The sequence below is a fragment of the Dipodomys spectabilis genome, unplaced genomic scaffold (assembly GCF_019054845.1).
Source record: "Dipodomys spectabilis isolate Male_0828 unplaced genomic scaffold, ASM1905484v1 ptg000030l, whole genome shotgun sequence".
In the NCBI taxonomy this organism is placed as follows: Eukaryota; Metazoa; Chordata; class Mammalia; order Rodentia; family Heteromyidae; genus Dipodomys; species Dipodomys spectabilis.
In genome coordinates, this window is record NW_024870707.1 from 4,303,871 (window position 1) to 4,323,446 (window position 19,576).

At 35.3% G+C, this 19,576-nt stretch overlaps 2 protein-coding genes across 2 annotated transcripts; one reads left to right on the forward strand and one right to left on the reverse strand.

The window, feature by feature from the left end:
* The first annotated feature begins 7,167 nt into the window (after window positions 1–7,167).
* On the forward strand, window positions 7,168–8,115 carry LOC122105089 (olfactory receptor 8K5-like). Its single transcript, XM_042676196.1, has one exon. It carries the CDS (start codon window positions 7,174–7,176, stop codon window positions 8,113–8,115), a length of 942 nt encoding a protein of 313 aa, XP_042532130.1. The 5' UTR covers window positions 7,168–7,173.
* Window positions 8,116–12,835: 4,720 nt separating this feature from the next.
* On the reverse strand, window positions 12,836–13,774 carry LOC122105313 (olfactory receptor 1052). Its single transcript, XM_042676514.1, has one exon. The coding sequence runs from the start codon at window positions 13,772–13,774 to the stop codon at window positions 12,836–12,838; it is 939 nt and encodes a 312-aa protein (XP_042532448.1).
* Between the last annotated feature and the right edge of the window lie 5,802 nt (window positions 13,775–19,576).

The following is a 19,576-nucleotide window of genomic DNA, read 5'->3' on the forward strand; positions in this document are numbered from 1 at the left end:
ATCTGGCTTCTACAGAGCTGCAGAGACCTGGAAGAGGCCTCATTCAGACCAGCAGGTGCTCTGCTGCATGTTAAATAGTCTCTTTCTCTTTTAGATGTAAAGGACCACACAAAGGCAGGGAGATGTCACCTATTGGCCATAGCTGGTCCCTTCTCTCTGTGATCAGGATCTTAGCTTGCTTGTGTGTGCCTCAGAAAAAAGACATGGCCAGGCTTAGCCAAATAACCATTTGCTTGTCTTCAGGCCCAGAGGTCTGGTTATGCTAAAATATTCTTAATAACATGTTTTCTTAAAACATAAAATATATTCAGGGGCATGTCTACATGTAAATATGTACTGTGGAAGTCAAGTGACTGGGTACAGTCTACAATAGTAGACATTTGGGAAATAATTGTTGATGTCTACATAGATGGTGCATCATTATAAACGCAAAAGCAACAGCCTCGTATCAGGAATCTTATTTAAGAAGACTGTGCTAGTGTCCTATAGCCAAATAAATGAATATCAGATTGAGGCTGACCTGATAGCCAAAACAACTGCTGATTTATTGTTTTTTTTGGAAATTCTGTATCATGGGCATATATACAATTTCTTTTTAAATGCTAATGAGTACCATTTATGCTTTAAAATTGATTTTTAATTATTCTGACTAAAAAGTACTCTTCATATCTGGATTATTCGATGTACTTTTTCCTCTTTCTCTGAATCCTGTTGATATGATGAATAACTTCTCAAAAAAAATTTCATTAGATTCTCATGCCATTATAGTATTATTTTATGATGTCTTCAAAAAACTCTCTTCTTATTCAGTAAAGGATTTTCAGAGTAACAAAGCAGTGCTCACATGAGCTGTTTACTAAACATAAAGACAAGGTGCACTAATATTGTTAAGATTGCAGCCTAATTCAAAGAAGAATGAGCCTAACAAAACTCTCCAATTAGCCGGGCACTGGTGACTCATATCTGTAATCCTTGCTACTCAGGAGACTGAGATCTGAGGCTTGTAGTTCAAAGCCAGCCTGGGCAGGAAAAGCCGTAAAACTCTCATCTTCAATTAACCACCAGAAAACCGGTAGTGGCGCTGTGGCTCAAGTAGTAGAGCTCACCTTGAGCTGAAGAGCTGAGGGACAGCGCTCAGGCCCAGAGTTCAAGTTCCATGATTGACCCAAAAAAACCCAAAAAACAAAACATTCCAATTAACAATGCTGTTCTGGCAACTCTGCTCATTATCACAGTCTAATATTTTTGAAATTTTATTATTGTTAGTCTAAAAGTGATATGCAGAGGAATTACAGTTATATAAGTCAGATAGATAGTATATTTCTTTTTTAGCACTGTTACCCTTTCCCTTGCTCTCTTCCAGGTTTCCCTTCCTGCTCCCAACCACAAGTTGTAGAGTTCATTTTCAATATGGTATCTAGTGAATACCACTACCATATTTGTCCAGTCTTTGTCTCATGATTTCTGTGTCCCCTTTCCCTCCCAAAGACAGATAAATGTACCAAAAGGCTAAAGGAAAAGAAAACAAAAGCAGCAAGAAAGAAGATTCCAATTTACTTGAATTAATTTCAATAAATATTATTGTATATGATCAGATGCACTATTCGCCTTTGTGATCCTCTCCTAACAATATCTTCCTTTTATCTCACTCTGTGAGAATGTCTAATATTTTTGTTTGAATTACAAACATCAGTACAACCTGTGAGTGTCAATTAAGACCTCAGTTTATGAGTTGATATAAAATGATGGAAAAGGAAATACATAGCACTTTAAATCTTGAATCAGAGCTGGTACTTTGGTAGTCCTCTTTATTTTCTTACAGTTCTATATATTTAACATAACTACTATGCAAATGTCAGGGGGGGGAAAGAACTTTTCCAAAATTTGTGTGATAAAACTAACAGTTTTCTGGAAATTTTGGGTGAAGAAAATCACTAAAAACCTAGAGTAATCTTAAGAGACAGCAAAGGACACAGTAACTCAGCGAAGAGGAAAGAATTCAATCAGTTGCTCTAACAGACCTCAACAATAATTAATTCCAGTAAATGGAAGCTAACTTGCAAAAACATTTTTTAAAGCCTGCCTTCCCAAACAAAACTCTACCTTACTGCAAGTAAAATATTACACTAAAGGATTTTCTAGGTTTAAACTTTTATTTTTGAAGGAATATCTCAGTTAAGAAAATCAGGTGAAAATCTCATACAAACTCTATGTAATCATTCTGATATAAAGGACAATAAAGTTTTTCCCAATCCCAGTCACAGTAACATGAGGAATAAATCTCAGAAAAGAGAACCAAGGGGTAGAATAACCTGTAACATTTGTGAAAAAATTCTGTCAAAGTTGGTGACCCTAAAGCAAATACTAAAAAAAAAATACCTAAAAATATGAAGTGATATTGTGTACCACTTCATATTTATCAGTATTTATGCTTTTGGCCTAGAAAAGGCTAAAACAATGAAGAGATCATTGTATAAACACCAACAGAAAATAATTTAGAAGGTAAGCAAAACGGTGAAAATTCTCTCCTTAAAATAAAAATGTCAGAGAGAACAAATATCACCAAAAATCATGTCATAGATCACAAAATTCAGTTATCTCCAAAATATAATTTTTTCATGTCATAAAGAGTTTTTTTTATGTTTCTTGATATACAAATACACAGAAAAAACAGAGCTTGGTTCAAAGCGCAGTGAAGACTAGTTTTTAGTTGTTTTTCTCCTTTGCTTAACTTTCAGTGGTTCTGTGCATGTAGACATTGAAATGAGGCTTTCATAAGAGCTTTCTGTGCTTTCTGATCCAATCCATCTTCTGCATTGAAGTCCAGTTTGTATACACCAAGGTCTTGGGTGGTAGAGAATTTACTCCCTCCTCAAATGGTAATACACTTGCATTTTGTACCACAGAAGAATCTTCAGTCAAAGAAACAACTATGAATATCAAGCCAATAGTAGATTGTGAAGGGGAGGAGCTTGTGATAGAGGAATGGATGAACTGGACAGGGATTAAGGGAGATATGCAGCAAGAATACTCAGAGTGCATATGTCCTAAAGGAGTAGGGGAACCTGAAAAATGAATGTAGGGTTAGGGAACAGACTGGATGGAGAATAATGGCTCTGATATATAGACTAATGACTCATGAATATTGATTCTGATTAAGAAACACTGGATGCTCAGATAGACACAAAAAATTATAACACCTCTATAAAATCTTTTTAAGTTGAGGGTAAATAAAAGTTCAAACATAAATAGAGCATTAAAACTTTCCCTCTGAAAAGAAATAGTCAAGCCAATAAAGCATCTAGAAGAAAATCAGGAAAAGTTTTCTTTACAATAAAAAAGTTTGAATCTGAAATAAAAAACAAACCCCTCTTTAAAATGTTCAAACATGTAGACAATTTGTAACAAAAAAAGTGAATGAAGACCAAGTGTTTGGAAAAGTGTCATTATTATTTGTTAGCTAATAAATAAAAACTAAACTTGTAATGAGATACCATATGCTACCTTCCATTTTTATTTTAAAATTTAAGAAAAATTGGTCGCTTGTTATCAGTAGTTCATGCCTATACTCCTGGCACTCAGAACACTAAGACCTGGAGGAATATAGGTGAAGGTCTGACATAGCAGGAAAGTTTGCTAGATTCCATGACCCAAATAACCAACAAAAAGCCACACTGGAAATGTGGCTTAAGAGATAAGGCACCAGTCTCCCAAGTGTGGGTCTGTCTACAAGCTCAAACAGTAGTGTCCTAAAACAAAAAGAAAATATCAAATTAAGAGTAAATGTCACATAATTCTATGTACATGAAATACAAGAGCTGAAAATCACAGTTTAGGGAGACGAACAGTAACCTGACCATGGGAAATAGTTGTTTACTGTATTAGCAAAATTCCTTAGGAGGATAAGGTATAGCAGATACAGCATGTAAAGCATGAGGACAATTTCCTTGTCACTTAAAGTTCTCAGTGTCTTGATTTGAATGTTGTGAAATAAGCACAATAAAATACATTCTATACAGATAATAATTCGTGCACCTTAGATCAACTTTCTACTATTTATTATACATATGGAAGTCAGAATATGACTTTTCTTGATAAAATGGTATAGGATGCTATTAGAAAGAAGTTTTATCACATGGGTCAGTCGGTCCTGAGAGATGGGCGAGTGCCGTTCCGAAGAGAAAGAAGTTTTATCTATCTTCAGAAAATACTGCAATTGGGCAGTCATTATAGTAATATTGCCATAATTATTATGGGATGATCAAAACAAGAAAGGCAAATACTTAGCCATCTCAAAGTGAATGACTCTTCATTTAGTCACCAATGACTAATTTTACCTCTTCCAGTTATGTTATGTTTGGGCAATTATAATTTGATGCTTATCCATTATATTTGATATTGGTGTGTTCTGTTTATGGGACTGGTAATATCTAACTTCTAACTTTAGGTTAAAAGATGAATCTTTTTTTGCCCAAGCAAAAAAGTTCATGGACTCAAACAGAGTGCCAGATTCTGGCACTTATATTTAATTATATTTAATTATAGGTATGATCACAGGGGTTGAGAGCTAGCCTGGGCAAACACATTCATGAGATTCTCCTTAAAAAAAAGCACAAAGCCAGATCTAAAGGCAGAGCCAAGCGGTAGAATACCAGCTATGTGCAGAAAAGGTCAAGCTTGAGATCAAGGGCCTGAGTTCCATCCTCAGTAGAGAACAAGAATGACAATACAACAGAGCACAAAGGGCTGTAAATGTGGCTCAGGAGCAGCAAGCATGCCTAGCAAGCACAAAGTCATGAGTTCAAACTTACTCATGATCAAGAAGTACTATATGATAACAGTCATGTCATATATAATTCAGTTATAGTTCAGATATGTTTCTGTTTTATTGGGATACACTTGATGTCAAACAATTTCCTGTTGTTACTTTAAGGAATGGCATGGATATATTTAAACTGTATTGTTCTCCATGGGGCATAGGAATCATTCATGTTGTTTTTCTCCTTTCCTGGATGCATATGTGAATTTCTCACTGGGGAATATGCTAAGTATCACAGACAATTAGCAAGAAAGTCAAAGTAAGTCTCTCAGATCATTTTGGCATAATGACAAGCGACTCCCTCCTGGAACATCCCAAGGAGAAGGAAAATCATAAATTCTTCCTACCTGGAGGAAAAGGGTAGAGCAGTTTAAAAACTGAAGACTTTCCAAGGCATGCAATTTAATATTGTCTTTGATGTTGATGATCACTTGGGTGACAGTTGTTTTGTCTGATTCTAGGATCTACAATGATAGATATTTTATCTGAGAGCTGACTTCTGCAAATGGACGGGAGATCCTCAGTACATTCAGTGGCATTTCCTGGAATCGTATGGTGTATTGAAGGAATTAAATCCTATGAATTTAATATACCCTACATCTAAGTTATTTATGAGAGCAACTTTCTCAAATTAACTTTCTTATGATCACTATTGATCTCATGTACTGGAATCCTTGAAGGTTAATATTTCCTGGGAGAGGTCGCATTTGATCTTCAGGTAAGAAATCATAATTGGTGTGTGTCCTCAGTGACAATGAACAACAATCACATATTCATGGCAAAGTCTGAAAAAGTGGTGCTAAAAAAATTATTGTCCATATAATATGATCATTTAATATAAACTTGAAATATTTTAACATTTAAATGAATGCAATTATAGTCTTAAATCATTTTAAAATATAAAATAATTTTATTTAAGTATAACATGTAAATAAGTTGCAGAATTTTTGTGTATTTGTTTTTACTATGTGATTTTCTTTTTGGGAGGGGAGGGCTGGTCCTGGGGCTTGATTTCATGGCCTGAGTACTTTCCCTGAGCTTCTTTTGCTCAAGGCTTCTACTATACCACTTGAGCCACAACTCTATTTTTAGCTTTTTTGAGCAGTTTAGTAGGGATAAAAGTTTCACACATTTTCCTGCCCAGACTGGCTTTGAACTGCAATCCTCAGATCTCAGACTCTTGGTTAGCTAGGACTACAGACATGAGCTACTGATGTTGATTTGTTGTTCATTTTGTGTTTAAGAATAAATTGTAGAAGCCAGATGCTAGTGGCTGATATCTATAATACTAACTACTCAAGAGACTGAGCTCCAAAGGGTAATTATTGAAAACCAACCTGGCAGAAAATTAGCATAACTCTATTTACCAAATAATCTTTAAAAGCTTTGGTGGAGATTTTTGCTTGGTGTAGTACCTTGTAATCAATCAAGCTGAGCAAGTATGAGGCCCTGAGTTCAAGTGCCAGTACCAACAAAAAATATTTTTAATAATATGAATTAATTGAATGTATCAAAATATGAATAGAAATGAGTTTCAGTTACAGAGAAATCTCTAATACTTATTGCACATATCATAATATCTGAAATTTGAATAATCCAACACATCTTTTCAAGCTTTTCTACTTTTATTGTTTAGTTATAAAGGCAAATGTTTGGCATGGATTCATTAAACATTCAGAAGCCCAAAAATACTCTTTCTAGATATGTGGATAGTTTGTGTCATTTGACCAGTACCTTCTCATTCCTCCATCTTCTACCCTGCTAACCATCTCCTGCTTTATTTCCAATAGAATGACATTGGTAGCAAATGGTAAAATGAGCACAATTGGCCACAGGTAAAGTGTGTTACATTAACAATAACTGCAAAGCTACATTACATTTTGAGTGTAATTTAGGATCTAACCTATGACTGGTGAATGCGAAGCAGGGACTCTAAAATTAAGATTTGCTAGGCTCATATTTTCTGTCTCTATACTTAAGAATGTCAAAATTTCACAAGAAATAATGAACAGAAATTATAAGTGTATTTCAAGAAAAAAATCTGGATGCCTTGGTGCCAAGAAAATAAACTCTAAGAGTTCTCATTAATCTTCGTAGGATTTCGTTATGGATGGATATACTCCAAACATATTCAAAATATGTGTAGCTTAGCCTATGAAATTACAATGTATGTCTTATGGAAGCATTGCTCTTTTTCAGAAATAATCATCTTTTAGTTTCAAGATCATATATGGGGTTATTTTTAATACTACGTTATGAAGGAGATCCATTTGGTCTACAAATATATTTTTGTGGACTGGATATCAGTTGCAAAATATTCTTTCATTTCTTCTCAGGAAAGATCCCTCGCAGAAATGGACCCACAGAACCGCACAACACCCACTGAATTCATTCTCTGGGGAGTCACAAGGCGGCCGGAGTTGCAGCTCCCCCTTTTTGGGGTCTTCTTCATCATCTACATAGTCACAGTGGTAGGAAACTTGGGCATGATCATTCTAACCAAGTTGGACACCCACTTACATACACCTATGTACTTTTTCATCAGACACCTGGCTTACATTGATCTTGGCAATTCCACTGTCATCTGCCCAAAGATGTTGGTGAATTTTGTGGTGGATCAAAATACCATTTCCTATTATGCCTGTGCCACACAGCTGGCTTTCTTCCTGCTGTTTATTATCAGTGAATTTTTCATCTTGTCCTCCATGGCTTATGACCGCTATGTGGCCATCTGTAACCCTCTGCTCTACAGTGTCATCATGTCTCAGAGACTCTGTTGTGTGCTGTCGGGCATGTCATATCTGTACAGTACGTTTCAAGCTCTATTGTTTACTATTAAGATTTTTACCTTGACCTTCTGTGGCTCTAATGTCATCAGTCATTTCTACTGTGATGATGTTCCTCTATTACCTATGTTGTGCTCAAATGTCAGGGAAATACAATTCTTGATCATAGCATTTTCATCATTTAACTTGATCTCCTCCCTCCTCATAGTCCTAGTATCTTACATTCTGATTCTGTTGGCTGTAAGTCGAATGAATTCTACAGAAGGGAGGAAAAAAGCTTTCTCCACGTGTGGTTCTCATCTGACGGTGGTGTTTGCGTTCTATGGGACTCTGTTCTTCATGTACTTACAACCCAAATCAACTGACTCTTTTGAAACTGATAAAGTAGCCTCTGTGTTTTACACGTTGATTATCCCAATGCTTAACCCTTTGATCTACAGCTTAAGGAACAAAGAGGTTAAAAATGCCTTCCACAGGGTCTTTAAGAATCTGTGTAATTTGCATATTTAATATTCAGTATGGGAAATTTACTTTAATAAACTATGCTACTGATAAAGGCTACTTCACAATATCTGCTTGTTGGTGTCTGCATTTAAGATATGCAACTTAAACTTTCATGTATTTTTCCTTTCTACTCTTTCTCTTTCATAGTTCTTTCTTTTCCTTCCTTTTGTCTCTCTCCTTTTCTAGTAAAAGTCCCTGGAAGCTGCTTTCTTTGCCTATCTATCTAATTTATCTAATAGGCTTATGAACCAAAGCTATACAGCTAGAGTTTAGATTCTCCAATTATACTTACCTGCTTGCTTACAACTTTTGATCAATTCATATCCACTACCAATACCATATATTGAATATTCCTTACTCTTTATTTTTTAATTATAGTTTTATTATCTTTAAGCAGTTGTACAATTGGTTGCTATTCAACATGCCAGCGTACAGATACAATATCTACTCTATTTTCATGTATTTTTACTTTTTTTGATTCTGTATTTATCAACAGCCACACAGATTAATATTCTATCTTCATCAAACATTATATAGCACCACTTGGACTCATCTGTGTTATCACAATTGGCAGACTCTACTTAAAACTGAAAAATACTATATATCTATATACATAAATATTTATGAATACATATAAATACATTTATGAAAGTGATATATGATTTCTTAGCTCATCTGATGAAATGGTTTCATAAGTACTGCTGCAGTAAACATTGGGTTAAATTATTTTTATGAAGTAATGATATTTGGGGTACATATATTCAGAGGAAGATTGCTAAATAATGTTGAATATTTTATAATGTATTCGCTATCATCATAATTTTCTAAGCAGGTTATCTGTTCAATGACATCAGCTTTAGTTCTCTTTGAAACAGTGTCTCATGTTCTTCAGCCCAGTGGTTGACTTAGACGATAATACATTTTCCTCCAATAAACTTAGATTACTGTGGTGTACGACCATTCCTGGACTAATTTTTTAAACATATTACTTTAGGGCTGGGAAGCTGACTCAGTGGTAGAGTACTTGCCTACGTGCATGAGGCCCTGGATTTGATTCCTCAGCAACACATACGCAAAAAAATCCAGAAGTGTCCCTGTGGCTCAAATGGTAGAGTGCTAGCCTTGAGTTAAACAGCTGAGGGACAATGCCCAGGCCGAGGGTTCAGGCCTCACAACTGATAAAAAAAAGTTACTTTAAAGCATTAGAAATGCATAAAGACTATTTGTTTTATAAAAATTGTTAATTGGCTTATTTATTTAAAAAAATCTTTTTTTCCTTTTTCATTTGTTGTTTTTGTAAAAGGGATGAATAGAGGGGTTACAGCTACATAAGTCAGGTAAGGAGTACATTTCCTTTTGAAAAGTTTTATCCTTTCCCTCACTTTCTCAGTTTTTCCCCTCCCATCACCACCCACACACCAATTGTATAGCTCATTTTCAATAGCGTCTAGTTGCACAGCAACAGTTGTCCATCCTTTGTCCCTCCATTTCCCTGCTCCCACTTGTGCCTTCCCCAAAATAGATTAACTTACAAACAAGACAAAAGGTACAGAAAACAAAAACAATGACAAAAAGAGAAAGAAAGAGAAAAAAAACCCAAAGTAACAAAAGAAGTGTTTCCATTTCTGGCAGTTCATTTCCATAGATATCATTTTATGTGACCATATGCACAAAGCTACTGAGACTTTTGATCTTCTCCTAAGAATATCCTCCTTTGGTCTCACTGTATCAATGTCCAGAGTCCTGTATAATGTATCTATCCTGTCCAAGTGTATTTTTTATCTTTTACCATTAATATGCTTACTTGTAGATTTATAGTCACAGTCTTTTTACAAGAAATGATGGAGACCAAACAACCTATGTTTCTTTGAGTCTGGCTTAGTTCATTTAATATAATTTTTCTGAGATTTTGCTTTCTTTACAAATGATAGAATATCAGCCTTTCTGATGGAAGCATGGACTTCCATTGCATATATATATAATATATATGATATAAGATATATATGATAGATAGATAGATACATTTTCTTGATTCTTTCATCCATTGAGAGGCATCTGGGTTGATTACATATAGTATAGAGACTCCCACAAAGACTAAACCAAAGACTAAACATAGAGCTTTCCTGACCCAGCAATTCCAGTCTTTATCTAATAGACCACAAACCAGGCCACATTAAAGCTACCAGCACAACCATGTTCATTGCAGCAATTTTTATAATAAGCAGTCTTTAAAAATGGAATACCAGTCAAAAGAAATAATCAATTAAACTTTGTTAAAATTTCACAGTTCTTGGCAAAAGAAGAAACAATAAAAATCAAGGCAAATCATAAAATAGGAGAATATAGCTGTACTGTATTTAACCACAAAAGATCCCACATCCTGAAGTTCTAACATTATTAGACAACAAAGGGCTTGTATCAGGGATTTTTCAAATCAATGATAGAAAAGAGCATATAACAACCTTGAGGATATTAATGTTTCAGCCTAAATTTTCTGGGTGTGTTTAGGATTCCCATTATTGAAAACCTTTTTCATTTATATCAATTCTAAGTGGAACAAATTTTTCTTAATGTCGAATTTTAACAGGTTCTCTTGAGTTGTTTTCTTAATTGTTTTTCTAAGCAATTCAAATTCTATTGAAATGATAACGTTTGGGTTTGCTAGTTGTTATCTCAAGGTGTATCGAATAAAGAGAGTTTCACTATGGCATTTTACTCATGCATATACTGTAAGTTGTCTGTGAATGAAGCTATATACATGCTTAAATTAAAAATCTTCTCCCCTTAGTTTTTATTTAGAATGAAAATATCACTGCTGTGCACTATCGATAACAATAGCAACACAGAAGGATGCTTATTCTCCTCAGAAGTACATATCTTGGAATTTAACATCCCACATGAAGGAATATCACAGTCACTTGAAATCAGCGTATCTTCTTATGCCATGAGTTGAAAAGGAAAAGAAAAAGTACAGGTTTTTCAAAAATTTAATTTTGTTGTAAAGGTGATGTACAGAGAGTTTACAGTTACATATGTAAGGTAATGAGTACATTTCTTGTCAAAAATTGTTATCCTACCCTCATTTTTCTTTGATCTTTCCTCTTCCCCTGACTCCGCCCCTCACACTCCACAAGTTGTAAAGTTTATTTCCAACCTGTAAAACAACAGCTTTTACAGTGGATTTTGATGGTGTTAGTGACAGGAAAGAAAAATAAATTATATTTAATGTATTTCTAGTATGTTGCTCACCCTTGCCCTGTCAAGTGTGACCTAGAAAATGAATATTTGTGCAACAATTGGAGAAAATATTCACTTTAATAAACAAGTTTATTATTTTAGGTTCATATAGAGAGGTTTCATCTTAACATCTGAGGTTTTTTTGTGTACAATGCATCTTGATCAATGTCATCCCTTCATGGGGCTTGAACTCTGGGGTTTGATGCTGTCCTTCAGCTCTTCAGCTAAAGACGAGCGCTCTACCACTTGAGCCACAGAACCACTTCTGGTTTTCTGGTGGTTTGTTGGAGATAAGAGTCTCATGGACTTTCCTGCCTGGGCTGGCTTTGGACCATGGTCCTCAGATCTCAGGCTCCTGAATAGCTAGGATTACAGGCATGAGGCACTGGTGCCCCACTAATTTTATTTTTTAACAACTGAGTTTTGTTCAAACTTCAAACACACAAAAAGTAAATAATATCACTTTAATTTAATTTCCAAAAGCCAGTGCAATATTATTTACATGTTTACTAACCTAATCCATTCTTAAAATGATGAGGATTTATGAAGTTATGCAATCAAGTAATATATCACAGAACTGAACCAGTAGGCAAATTAAGCTTATATTTGTGCCAACATTTGTACTCATTGGCACAAACAAAAGCAGATGAGTTGTAACCTCTAAGTCAAATAGGATTAGATAGCAAGACCCTGTCTCCACAAAACAAGCATTAAAAAACAAACCTGTTAAATGATTTGAAGCTCCTTCTTACTTTCTTTTTACACTGGAAAGCATATGAAGGAGAGTTTTGGAGATAGACATGGATTGGAAATTCCACCAATTCCAACATGGTGTCATTACACACATGAATCTATGTTTTTTTAAGAAGATATTTTAGGAATGTCATTATAAACTGTGTGTATGTTTGTGTGTAGTTATATATAATCCATTTCTTTTTCACTAGGTTATGGATACTTAAAGAGGAAGGAAAGAAGAAAAGAAGTCAAATAATCTAAGATGCAATCTCAGTGATAGTAAAAAACCTCATAGTTACTCATACAAATTTTACCTACATTTAAATTTTAAGATATATTTTAAACGTAAAGTCAAATATCAGATATAGTGTTACTTTAATTTCTGAGAAAACACATTTTAAAATCTCATGCAAAAGGGTTACAGCTTTATATCTCTAAAAGTATTCATGAGCTCATGTAACTATTCAGTTCTCGGAAATTCAAAACACATATGTGAAGATAGATATCAGGATATTCATATATATGTGTGTGGCCTCGAATCTCAGGAGAACTGAATTTTAAGTTCGATTGTTTTGGAAATAAAATTGTTCAGTGTACCAGTCACTTCAATATCTAGTCTTGTTTCTTCTAGTGAACAATGACTATTAAGAAAACAATCATTTCTGATACATGGAAAGAAGAATCCCTTGCATTCATATGCATTCTTGTGAACACTGGCAGGGGGAATGCGGCAGAATTAAACTCTGGCCGGAACTCAGCATGACAGGTGTTTCAATTCCATGGCTCTTTTCGCAGCATCCTTCACCTCTTTGTTCCGAAGACTGTAAATCATGGGGTTTAACATGGGGATCACGAGTGTGTAGAACACAGACACCACTTTCTCTTGTTCGACCGAGTACTGGGAGCTTGGCTGGATGTAATTAAAACTCAAGGTACCATAAAATACGGTCACAGCCAACAAGTGAGAGGCACAAGTGGAGAAGGCTTTCTGTCTGCCTGAAGCGGAGCGGATCCTCAGAATGGCAGCAGCAATAAATAGGTAGGAAATGATCACAATCAAGAAAGTGCCCAAGGCAATGACTCCAGAGAAGGTTAAAAGCAGAAATTCATTCATGGATGTGTCAGAGCAAGCCAGTTTTAGCAAGGGAGGAATATCGCAGAAGAAGTGGCTCACGACATTAGGTCCACAAAAGGACAATCTCCCCAAGCTGATGGTGTGTGTCAATGAGTTGATTATCCCACCTAGACATGATCCAAAGACCAGCACAGCACACTTGCTCTTAGACATGGCCACGGTATAAAGCAAAGGGTTCGCGATGGCCACATAACGATCGTAAGCCATCACCGACAACAAGAAGCCTTCGGTGGTAATGAATATCCCAAAAAACAGATGTTGTACTATGCAGGCAGAGAAGAAGATAGTGCCCTTCACCGCCATCAAGTTGGCCAGCATTTTGGGGGCTATAACTGATGAGTAGCAGGCATCCACACATGAAAGGCAGCTGAGGAAAAAGTACATGGGCGTGTGGAGTTTGGGGGTGATTTGGATCAGCAGCATCATGCCCAGATTCCCTACCAAGGTAATGCCATAGATGGCCAGGAACAGCACAAACAGCACAACCTTCAGTTCTGCATGATCTGTCAATCCCAGCAGAATAAACTCAGAAACAACCGTCAAATTCTCCTCTGCCATTTACTTTTTTTCCCCCCTAAAATCTGAAGTGGACAAGAAAGGGATTCGAGTGTGCACAGAAGGATCGAACATTTATTAAAATCATATACAAACATTTGTGTCATTAGATAAACCTAGATTACTTGGCTGAACCAAAACCTTCTCATTTGAAGTGTGAGGAACGTGACTATAATGTCTCTTGTGTGTGTATGTGTTTGTGTATGCATGCCTGTGTTTGTGCACACACATGCACAGGTACTCAGGCTCGAACCTGGGGACAGGGTCCTGTCAGTTAGTTTTTGTTGTTGTTGTTATTCAAGGCTGGTTTTCTACCACTTCAACCATAGCTTAACTTCTGGCTTTCTTTGGCTGATTACTTAGGGAAAAAAGTCTCACAGACTTTTCTGCCTGGGCTGGCTTTGCTTTGAATGGTAAATTCTCAGATCTCTCCCTCCGTGAGTAGCTAGGATTGCAGAAGTGAGCTACCAGCACCTGGCTATATCATCTCTTAATTGTATTTTCTGTGCTAGCTTTGATTCAATTCCATGATGAGATACATTAAAGACATTTTTGGTTCTCAAAAATGAGGAGGGAAGAGATGGTAGGGGGAAAACAAAGGAGGAGGCAACGATGCTCAATAGGAAATGTACTCATTACTTTGCTCATGTAACGGTAACCCCTCTGTACAGAATTTTTACAATAAAAATGTACAAAAATGTTAGGGTGTTTAATGCTCTAAGAAGATGAATTACAACCATGAGGGGTGACATTGCTGCACAATTGATCTTAAGGACAGGTTTTAAACTTCATTTTTAAAAAGCAGCTGATAAGATCAAAATTTTAAAATTTAAAAAAAACAACAATTTTTCAAACAACTGGACTATAGGCTGTCATTAGTCTATGCACATATCATGATATAACCAGAGATGAAGAAATGTTATTAGGAACAAGGACTGGCCCTTAAATATGGGTCATGACACTCTTTAAAAGGCATTCAGCAACTACTGTTTCTAAGTTCTTGTCATATTGAAGACTCAGTAGACTCACTCACCCAGCTGTGTACCGGCATCTTTTCTTTGTTTCATTGAAACAATTTTAGAAGACCATATAGGCTATATGATGTTTGAATAAATACACTTTACTTTTATTTTTATATAAATATGTGTTATATTTTATAAAAAGCAATATGCTTGTAATTGAACACAGCTCTTTCTTTTTTCCTTTCTTTTTTTTGTACATTTTATTGTAAAAAATGCTGTACAGAGAGGTTACAGTTACATGAGCAAGGTAATCAGTACATTTCCTATTGAGCATTGTTTATCTTTCCTCCTAGTTCTACCTCTCTCTGCTAATCTATATAGAGTCAGTTAAGAGTAGAAATGTTTTAGACATAAAAGCAGTGATAAAATATTTATTATCTGTGCAAGATTAATAATTTATTGTACTTTACTAATTTTTTAACAAAGGGATATCTATTTCAGTTAATATTCTAGTGTTTGAGCTGGTCCCAATCAAAGCAAAAATAGGCATGTGTGAGCGAGTGTCAACTGTCTCTAACAGCACATACCCTACTACATTTACATCTCTGTAGAAAGTTAAGTCAGAGCTCTTTTCAAGCCCTCTACCTCCCCTTGTTTACAAGAATCAATTAAATATTACTTTCTCGAAGAAAATTTATCTAACTAAATTGTGTTAATTTCCAAACTTAATTAAGGAAACATTTCTAGGTACAGAGTAGAAATTTAGTTCTGTTGCTTATTCTTAAGATACCTAACTTGATTCAATTTAAAGTGACATTGTAAACAGAATTGAACGATTAGGTATACAATTGGACGATCATGTGAGTTGATCAAATAAAAATTGTCTAAATAATGCATCAGATAAGATATAATTCAAATTAATAACAGAACACTATTTTAGCAACACAAACTTACCAAAAGAAAAAAAATTGAAATAGATTTAGAAACCTCATTCCCTTATCCATGGAGTCTTACCTTTTATTTAAAAACAATTTCAGCTAGCAACAAATAGTGTTCGGGGTTATTAACTATTTTCAAAACAGAGGATTGCTTGAATGTTAAATAGAGGTAGATACTAACAATTGACATACAATGAACACAAGAAACAAAGTAAAAACACTGTCTTATAAGAGTATAAAAAAGAAGATAATCACAAATATATATGTATATATGTGTATGTATATGGATATCTTATCCACTTCTAATGAGCCCCATCATAGTCAAAGCATTATCCACAGTCACAAAAGAAATCAAAGGAGGCACGATTATTCCTAAACAGTTTTTTTAAATTCCCAAGACTCAGCTAAATTCCCAAGTGTGTAATTAAAGCAAGCACTTAATTTTTTAAAAGCCATGGAGTAATCTTGAATTCAGTAAGATATTATAGAGACAATAATTACAAACAAGTAACTTAGAATTGTTCATCACTTACATGACAAATAGATATTACTAGGCTGATGAAAAGCAATGCTGTAAGGCAGACAGGCATGATAAAGAGCCTGCTAAGTGCTGCTATCATTGAAGGCTTATTAAGAAACAGCAAACATGCACACACACACACACACACACACACACACATGCATATTCATGAAAGGATTCCAATCTCCCAGCTGAGTTGTTGATCCCATTATTTTTTGTTTAGAATGCAGAATGAGCATAGAATTAACATTACCAATGGATATAATACAGACTTTGTATTGCATGCTAAAAATAAGAGGACTATCAAAAATGATTGGTTTGATACAGTTCTTGAAATCTTATTTACTACAGTAAGGGAAGACCAAGGGATCTGAAGAAAGAGAAATGAAAAGAATCCTTATTCACAATTAATGGTATCCTATGCTTATGATACCCTAAAAATACACCAGAAGATTCAGAGAGAAAGAAACTTTCAGCAAAATTACAGGATGCAAAATCAATAATGGGCCATGTTGTAATTCTAATTACTTAGGAGACTGGGATCTGAGGATCAGACTTCAAAATCAGCCTGACCAGAAAAGTCCATAGATCTTTTTTCTTCAATTAACCAAAAAATGCTAGAAGGAGGTGTGACCCATGTAGTAGAGCACCAGCCTTGAGCAAAAACAGCCAGGCAAGAATATGATGCCTTAAATTCAACCCCCTGTTCCAGCATGCACACAAAATAAACTTGTTGTAAAGAAATTAGGAAAACATTAACAGCAGCCTCACGATTATATAGATATAAGCATTTCCAAAGATTTTAAGGAGTTCTATAAGCTCTGAACTTAAAAAAATATATTAGCAGATACTGGGCTGGGAAGGTGGCTCAGTGGTAGAGCACTTGCCTTGCATGCCTGAGGCCCTGGGTTCAATTCCTCAGCACCACATAAGTAAAAAAGAAAAAAGCCGGAAGTGGTGCTGTGGCTCAAGTGTTAGAGTGCTAGCCTTGACCTGAAGAGCTGAGGGACAGCGCCCAGGCCCAGAGTTCAGGCCCCATGACCGAACCCAAAATATATATATATATATATATATATATATATATATATATATATATTAGCAGATACTAAGGATAGAAAGATAGCCTATGTTTGTAGATTGAAACAATTAATAATTTTAAATAGTCATATTATTAAAAGTGATCTGAGTCAAGTCCATCAAAATTACAATGACATTCCTTATAGCAATAGAAAAAAATCTTGAAATTCAGAAAAAGTCCCTGAACATTCAAAGAAATCCTTAGGCCAAAGCTGTAGTATAGCAGAGTTATTGTAATAAAAATCACCATAGAAAAGACTTTCAGAGTGATGGGATACAATACAGACTCCTCAATAATAAGCCTACATAATTAGGATCATCTGATCCTTATTGATAAAGATGCCAAAAACATACATGGAGGTTGGGGGAAAGACAGACACTTTGACAGTGCTGCCATAACTGAATATCCACATGTAGAAAACTATAACTATTATATTGTCTCCAATTGAATACAAAAATTACTTCAAGAAATAAATCAACCAACTTATTGTAAGAAAATGTAAAATTACTAGAAAAAAAGAAAGGGGAAACATTTCAAGAGCTAAGACCAGGCAATGATGGTCTACCTACAACTGAAATAGCTCAGGAATTCAGATAAAGAATTGACAAATGGCATTTTATCACTATGAAAAGCTTCTGCACTGCCAAAGAACCTATTAATACAAAAGATAGCCTAAAGAGCAGAAAGAATCTCCAGCTTTCCTATTTATAGATTAATGTACAGAAAATATAAAAATATTAAACACTAGAAGAGAACATGATCCAACCAATCATTGGGAAAATTAGTCAAATCTCAAGAGAAGAATAAATTGGTAATAAATCCATGAAACAATATTCAAAATATTTAGTCATTAAGGAAATATAAGTATTGTGTGTGTGTGTGAGTGCGTGCGTGCGTGCATGCGTGCGTGCGTGTGTGTGTGTGTGTCTGTGTGTGTGTGTGTGTGTGTGTGTGTGTGTGTGTGTGTGTGCTGGTAGTTGAGCTTGAACTCAGGGTCTCATATCTCATGCTTAGCTTTTCATCCAAGGCTGGCACTCTAACACTTCAGCCACACCTCCACTTCCTTTTATTTTTACTGGCTTATTGACCAGGCTGACTTCAAATTAAGATCCTCAAATCCGGCTCCTGAGTGGCTCCTGCACATAGCATTTTATACACCCACTGTGCATAACTCACACTTACCCCTCTCACTCTCACTTTCCCCCATCCACTATTACTTAACAGTGTGTATTAGTGTGTATTAAGCTTCCCCTGAAAATCAAAAGCTCAAACATTCACCAGTGGTGAGCATGGAGGACAAATTGTGGTATATTCCTGCAAAGGAATATCAGGCAGCAGAGCAAAACGGCATGGATGAACTCCAAAAGTAACCCTGTACAACGTCAGATCAAGAAAATGAGTTGGAACCGGGCATGGAGGCATATGGCCCAGTCTGGGCTACCCAGGTGGTAGGGATACAAAGATTACTAATTTTGTTCCCTCCATCCAATTAAGCTACATCACATCTCAAAAATAAAATAGACCAAAAGACATAAAGTTACATATTACAGTGTTTACCTTAAAACCTGAAGGACCTACATTTAATCACCAGTAATAGGAAAATAAAATGAAATGAAGAAGGGTAGCATTTGCTGAGTCCATTTATTGGAATAAGAGATTGGGATAGAGTTTACTTGCCTGCACTTGAAATTTTTATTGGGAGCATTAAGACATGAGAAAAACCGTTCTAATGATAGATCTGAAATGACAGGTTATAAAACAGGGTACAAATTTCATTGACATTTCAATGTTCTCTGTTTAAATTAAGCATGGTTAATAAGTATAAGTGAAATAGTCCAAATTTCCTTAAGATTTACGACTATGTGCAATGTAGAGTCATGTTTCACTATATAACTTTTTAATTATATTACATATGGAAATCAGAAAGAGGATGTCATTCGGTATTATGAGAGACTGTGCATTCTATCAAACAGTATAATCAACAAAGATTATACTGAATATTATCCAACAGTAGCCAGAGAGTTAATATATTGCAAAAAAATGTATAATACATATATCAGACTATAATTAGTTAAACTGAATATGTTACTACAATGACTACCTGCCTGCAGGAATTCCTTTACTGGACAGTTGCAACTTTAATTGCTGACTCATTGTAACTAACTTAGTGAATATTTTTCTATTGTATAGTTCTCCACAGAATTGTACAGATAATTTGTGTTGTTTATAATCCTGTTGCTTGTCCCTCATATTATCTCACTAGGGAATGTGTAGAGTTCTAGACAATTAGTAGGACTATCACTACAC

Bases quoted from the DNA above. Each gene is read 5' to 3' on its own strand.
- LOC122105089 (XM_042676196.1), top strand. From the start codon at position 7,174: ATGGACCCACAGAACCGCACAACACCCACTGAATTCATTCTCTGGGGA.
- LOC122105313 (XM_042676514.1), bottom strand. From the start codon at position 13,774: ATGGCAGAGGAGAATTTGACGGTTGTTTCTGAGTTTATTCTGCTGGGA.